The sequence below is a fragment of the Myotis davidii genome, unplaced genomic scaffold (assembly GCF_000327345.1).
Source record: "Myotis davidii unplaced genomic scaffold, ASM32734v1 scaffold381, whole genome shotgun sequence".
NCBI lineage: Eukaryota > Metazoa > Chordata > Mammalia > Chiroptera > Vespertilionidae > Myotis > Myotis davidii.
The window spans coordinates 88573-95581 of record NW_006291006.1 but is presented as its reverse complement, the minus strand read 5'-3'; the positions used below and the strand labels follow the sequence as shown (position 1 = coordinate 95581).

At 48.4% G+C, this 7009-nt stretch overlaps 1 protein-coding gene across 1 annotated transcript; it reads right to left on the bottom strand.

Annotated features, from left to right (window-relative positions):
* Window positions 1-980: 980 nt before the first annotated feature.
* Window positions 981-2066, bottom strand: CCDC160 (coiled-coil domain containing 160). Its single transcript, XM_006764027.2, has one exon. It carries the CDS (start codon window positions 2064-2066, stop codon window positions 1074-1076), a length of 993 nt encoding a protein of 330 aa, XP_006764090.1. The 3' UTR covers window positions 981-1073.
* Between the last annotated feature and the right edge of the window lie 4943 nt (window positions 2067-7009).

Here is a 7009-nt window from a genome sequence, read left to right as displayed (position 1 = left end):
CCCAGTTTGGGGATTTCCCATATGGAAAGATACCTAAACCCTTACAATTGTATTCCACACTCATAGTCTGTAATTACATTGGGTTCGTTGGACTTAAAAATTACATACAAATAGAGCTCCAATTACAAAAAAATGGTGGTTGATATAAACAAATACTACCCATTGTTTTCACCAAAGGATTGAGGCAGTACATGTTTATTCTCTAAAAGTGTAAAATAAATTGTCATTGCTCAGGCCCCTTAGAGGGCTGGATTCCTGTATAAATCAAACCAGTTCACTAGCAGCTTACATAGCTAACACCCAGCAACTTTCACCCCAGCTGGTGATGTAAACTGGGCAGGAAGCTTATAAACCCCCACCCCCACCCTGGTAGAATGTTGGAACTGTGCAAACAACGCCCCTTGGTGGTCAACATAAGAAAATGCAAAAACCAATGCTGACAAATCAGGGCTCTAGCAAAGGTCACAGTCCTGTCTTAAAGTCATCTTCTAGTCTATGGGAACCTTTGCTGGGTCAAGGGAGAAAGCATGGGGAAAACAGCAGGGGAGAGGAAAATCTGCATTTTTTTCTGGAGATGTTTATATGTGCCTAATTAAGGTTAGATCTCAAAGAAAGCAGATACATTTTTGTATCCCATTGAGTCTGAACAGGCAGCTATAAGAGCCACAGACACATGTTATGCTTATATACATAAACATGATTTTTATTGTTAGCATCAATGAACACAGATTAAAGGATATTCACATGCCAAGGACATAATGCTCACAACATCACAAAAGGGCTACTGATTTGTGTTCATATGTGATCTGGTGAATCACTATAGGTCTGAGTGAAATAGTATTAGAAAGATTTCTGACACTTCATTTCCATTTGGACATCTGCAATTTCATTAGAAAGAGAAAGCAGATGCTTTGAAGTTGATATATATACTTTTTACAGATGTATGGATTCACCAAAAATGAAAATTACATCCCATTAAACACATTTTAAGAAATATACAAAGAAAGCACAAAAAACACGGATTTGGTTCAATGGCTTGCCTAATTAAAGGCTTTTTAATTTTTTAAGTTTTATCAACAATCCCCTGTAAAGCTGTCAGGGGTACTTGATAGTACAGAAGAAAGGTGTTTTGTAAGCAATTCCAGGACTCTGTTATTTCTCGCTTGCAAGGCCTTCTCAATTCTTAGTTCATTCTTGATGGCATCAAGATCTCCATGGATCTTTTCCACTTCTAATTCATAATGCAATTTTATTTCTTTCTTTAGGAGTGCATTTCCAACTTCAGTTTGATGTTTTAACTTCCTTACAGTTTCTTTTAAGTCTTGGTTTTCTAGGCTCAACTTGTGGATGACTTCTCTGGCTTGCTGGAGCTCTTCAGTTAAGTTTTTGACATTTGTTGTTTTTTCACATAGGTCATTTCTTAAAGCTTGAAGTTCCCAGTCTTTTTTCAAAGTTTCTGCCCCTGTTTCTTGAAAATTTAGGGTTTGGGGGAAGACTTCCTTTTTGGCCTTCACAAGTTGTTTTTCAGCATTTTCAAATTCCTCTTCTATTTTTCTGCATTTCATATCGAGCTCTTCCAGTTCATTCAAAACATTCAGGCTATCATCTTGAGACTTAGTATATTTCTGCTTGTTGTTTTGTCGCCGTTGAGATAGATATTCTTCTTTATCCCAGATGCAGTACTCTTCTGAGCTAGTAAAGCTTTCGTCAGATGGTGATGCTAATTGCCAGCCACATTTTACATTTCCTCTAACATCCAAATTAGAGGATTCACCGAAGACAGAGTTTGTGTCCTCTTCATTCTCTGAAATATTCATCTTTCTCTCTCTCAAATTTGGTTCTTGTTCTTTTTCATTTGGTTGGGGAATAAATTCTTTCCTCTGAAATTTATTCTCTTCTTGAAACTTTCTACTAGACATGTTGTAAATTTCTCCCATTGTTTTGGCCTTCCCAAAAGTCATTTGTTCAGGAAGAGATTCAGGCTGTAAAACCTCCTTTAGAACATCATAAGCACTAAAAGTAGGAGAAAACATATTCTCTTTCCAGTTTTCTCTCCTGCCATCCATTTCTTCAATCACCTCTTCCAATTCCTGGAAAATAATTTTAATCAAAGCATATTATTTACACTGGCAGCTACTGTAGTGAAAAGAACTAAGAATGCTGGCTCATGGCTGAAGGAACTTAAATACTTGAAGACTGGTTCTCCTTATAACTCACGAAGTGGCCTGGGCCTCAGTTCCCTCATTTGTAAACTGAAAGGGTGATATTAGCTAAGTTCTACAGATCCTTCCAGCTTTAAAATTCTCTGATGCTATGAAATATAACCAATAAATTGATACATTTGGTCATTAATTATAGAAAATAATTCTATAAAAGACAACCATACACATGAAAACAGATTGCTTCAAAAAGAGTAAAAGTGATTTAAAATCAATAGGCCTAATTTTAAAATAGGCTAATACCTGTGCTTCCAATTTCTCTGATTTTTCTTCAGTTCTTTTTGGTTGGACTACTGTTTATTCATTCTTTAAAGTGACTAAAACATCAGGGCTTAATGCAATGTGAGCTGCTTTTGGTAAAGTATACCATTCAAACTTCCTCATGACTAACTCTGCCAAATGCCCTTCTGTCTTGACCTGTAAATTCCTGCTATTCCAGTCTTGGGCTTTGCTTTTAGGCATGACTGCAAAGTGTACAGAATTCTATCCATTTTGACAGCAATTTCATGATGAGAACCGAATGTCAACAACGGAAAATAACGCCACCAAGTGTGTTTTTCTCAAGATATTGATTCCAAATGTAGTTTTTAGGTGAAACCTTAGCATGCTAAATCATAATCAACTTTCTAAATGCATCAAAATTAGAGGATGTTTATTTTGTTTCTTCAGTATTCGAAGGGAATCCTTAACATACAACTCTCTTAAAGCATGGAAGTATTTAATTGGTTACTACTTCTGAGAGAAGGGAGAAAGAAGGAACCAGGCAACACACTGAAGGGCCACTGGCATCTGAAGCCAACAAACTAATAATTTAGTTACTGCTAAGAGTCAAAAGAGGGAGGAAGGGGTAACTTCATTCATTTTATATATTAATCTTCTGTAATGTATTTGTGGTATTACCAATGAGAAAGGTCAAATTATGCCTGCATCTATTTTTTCCCATGCACACAAATGTAATTTTATCTTGGTAACAAAAAATGGCAACTGTTGTATTTATTTTTAAATTAATATCTCTTTAATATTATTAAAGATTCGAAATGTTATAATAGTAAATTATTTAATGCATAATTTATATTTATATAATATTCATATTATGTAAAGATTATAATAGTAGTATTTGTTATTTGTGGAATTTTGGAAAATACAGAAAAGGAATCCCCTCATAATCCCATGGCCTTGAGGTAACCACTTTTTGATATATTATCTCTAATACTTTCTTTTTAGCAAGAATAGTTTAAATTTTAATAGATGTCCTTGCTACCAACAATGACACTCCATATCTACATGTACTGAACATGCCTGACCCTCAAGGGTACATCTCCACTGTCAACTCACTTGGCTTTGAGGAAAGGGAAAGGTGCAAATATTCAGTAAAGGTGTTAAAATGATGGGTTCAAAAGCTATAAGCCAAGCTTTAGTAAAGTTTAGTCAATCAGACTAGAATAATAAGCTGTGACTTCAAATTTATGATATAGATTTGCCATTGGAAGCCTCACCTCCTTTTTCTTGAAATAGTTCTGATTTTAATTATTCTACTAGTTACCATCCAGAAGTACCTATGACCTATCCGTTCTTAAAGAGGAAAGATAATCATATAATGCTGGCTTCTCTCCCCTCTAGTATTAAGAATGCAAATGAGTAGAGATTATTACAGCAATCATAAAGGAAAGAAACAGAAGAAAAAGATAAGATGGTGATGTTAATTGCCAGCCACATTTTACATTTTTTATGTTTTATTTATCATTTATTTTTAAAAAATATATTTATATTGATTTCAGAGAGGAAGGGAGAGGGAGAGAGAGATAGAAACATCAATAATGAGAGAGAAACATTGATCAGCTGCCTGCTGTAGGCCCCCACACTGGGGGAATCAAGCCTGCAACCAAGGCATGTGCCCTGACCAGAATTGAACTCCTGACCTAAGGTTCACAGGTTGATGCTCAACCACTGAGCCATGCCTGCTGGGCTATACTTTAATAGAATTTATTGGGGTGACATCCTATCTAATAAAGCAGTAATGTGCAAATTGACCATCACTCCAACACACAAGATGGCCGCTATGACGTGGTCAAAGATGGCGGCCCTCATGTGGATACAAGATGGCTGCCACAACAGGGCCGGCAGGGGAGGGCAACTAGGGGCGAGAGGCCACCAGGGGAGGGAAGTTGGGGGAATCAGGCCTGCAGGGGAGGGCAGTAGGGGGGACCAGGCCTGCAGGGGAGGGCAGTTGGGGGGGACCAGGCACGCAAAGGAGGGCAGTTGGGGGGGACCAGGCACGCAAAGGAGGGCAGTTGGGGGGGACCAGGCACGCAAAGGAGGGCAGTTGGGGGGGACCAGGCACGCAAAGGAGGGCAGTTGGGGGGGACCAGGCACGCAAAGGAGGGCAGTTGGGGGGGACCAGGCACGCAAAGGAGGGCAGTTGGGGGGGACCAGGCACGCAAAGGAGGGCAGTTGGGGGGGACCAGGCACGCAAAGGAGGGCAGTTGGGGGGGACCAGGCACGCAAAGGAGGGCAGTTGGGGGGGACCAGGCACGCAAAGGAGGGCAGTTGGGGGGGACCAGGCACGCAAAGGAGGGCAGTTGGGGGGGACCAGGCACGCAAAGGAGGGCAGTTGGGGGGGACCAGGCACGCAAAGGAGGGCAGTTGGGGGGGACCAGGCACGCAAAGGAGGGCAGTTGGGGGGGACCAGGCACGCAAAGGAGGGCAGTTGGGGGGGACCAGGCACGCAAAGGAGGGCAGTTGGGGGGGACCAGGCACGCAAAGGAGGGCAGTTGGGGGGGACCAGGCACGCAAAGGAGGGCAGTTGGGGGGGACCAGGCACGCAAAGGAGGGCAGTTGGGGGGGACCAGGCACGCAAAGGAGGGCAGTTGGGGGGGACCAGGCACGCAAAGGAGGGCAGTTGGGGGGGACCAGGCACGCAAAGGAGGGCAGTTGGGGGGGACCAGGCACGCAAAGGAGGGCAGTTGGGGGGGACCAGGCACGCAAAGGAGGGCAGTTGGGGGGGACCAGGCACGCAAAGGAGGGCAGTTGGGGGGGACCAGGCACGCAAAGGAGGGCAGTTGGGGGGGACCAGGCACGCAAAGGAGGGCAGTTGGGGGGGACCAGGCACGCAAAGGAGGGCAGTTGGGGGGGACCAGGCACGCAAAGGAGGGCAGTTGGGGGGGACCAGGCACGCAAAGGAGGGCAGTTGGGGGGGACCAGGCACGCAAAGGAGGGCAGTTGGGGGGGACCAGGCACGCAAAGGAGGGCAGTTGGGGGGGACCAGGCACGCAAAGGAGGGCAGTTGGGGGGGACCAGGCACGCAAAGGAGGGCAGTTGGGGGGGACCAGGCACGCAAAGGAGGGCAGTTGGGGGGGACCAGGCACGCAAAGGAGGGCAGTTGGGGGGGACCAGGCACGCAAAGGAGGGCAGTTGGGGGGGACCAGGCACGCAAAGGAGGGCAGTTGGGGGGGACCAGGCACGCAAAGGAGGGCAGTTGGGGGGGACCAGGCACGCAAAGGAGGGCAGTTGGGGGGGACCAGGCACGCAAAGGAGGGCAGTTGGGGGGGACCAGGCACGCAAAGGAGGGCAGTTGGGGGGGACCAGGCACGCAAAGGAGGGCAGTTGGGGGGGACCAGGCACGCAAAGGAGGGCAGTTGGGGGGGACCAGGCACGCAAAGGAGGGCAGTTGGGGGGGACCAGGCACGCAAAGGAGGGCAGTTGGGGGGGACCAGGCACGCAAAGGAGGGCAGTTGGGGGGGACCAGGCACGCAAAGGAGGGCAGTTGGGGGGGACCAGGCACGCAAAGGAGGGCAGTTGGGGGGGACCAGGCACGCAAAGGAGGGCAGTTGGGGGGGACCAGGCACGCAAAGGAGGGCAGTTGGGGGGGACCAGGCACGCAAAGGAGGGCAGTTGGGGGGGACCAGGCACGCAAAGGAGGGCAGTTGGGGGGGACCAGGCACGCAAAGGAGGGCAGTTGGGGGGGACCAGGCACGCAAAGGAGGGCAGTTGGGGGGGACCAGGCACGCAAAGGAGGGCAGTTGGGGGGGACCAGGCACGCAAAGGAGGGCAGTTGGGGGGGACCAGGCACGCAAAGGAGGGCAGTTGGGGGGGACCAGGCACGCAAAGGAGGGCAGTTGGGGGGGACCAGGCACGCAAAGGAGGGCAGTTGGGGGGGACCAGGCACGCAAAGGAGGGCAGTTGGGGGGGACCAGGCACGCAAAGGAGGGCAGTTGGGGGGGACCAGGCACGCAAAGGAGGGCAGTTGGGGGGGACCAGGCACGCAAAGGAGGGCAGTTGGGGGGGACCAGGCACGCAAAGGAGGGCAGTTGGGGGGGACCAGGCACGCAAAGGAGGGCAGTTGGGGGGGACCAGGCACGCAAAGGAGGGCAGTTGGGGGGGACCAGGCACGCAAAGGAGGGCAGTTGGGGGGGACCAGGCACGCAAAGGAGGGCAGTTGGGGGGGACCAGGCACGCAAAGGAGGGCAGTTGGGGGGGACCAGGCACGCAAAGGAGGGCAGTTGGGGGGGACCAGGCACGCAAAGGAGGGCAGTTGGGGGGGACCAGGCACGCAAAGGAGGGCAGTTGGGGGGACCAGGCCTGCAGGGGAGGGAACTTGGGGTGGACCAGACCTGCCGGGGAGGGAAGTTGAGGGGACCAGGCCTGCAGGTGAGGTCAGTGGGTGGGGGGTAACCAGTCCTGGAGGGAGGGCAGTTGAGTGGGGGACCAGGCCTGCAGGGGAGGGCAGTTGAGTGGGGGACCAGTTCTGCAGGGGAGGGGAGTTCGGGGACCTGTCCTGCAGGGGAGGGCAG

Bases quoted from the DNA above. Each gene is read 5' to 3' on its own strand.
- CCDC160 (XM_006764027.2), bottom strand. From the start codon at position 2,066: ATGGATGGCAGGAGAGAAAACTGGAAAGAGAATATGTTTTCTCCTACT.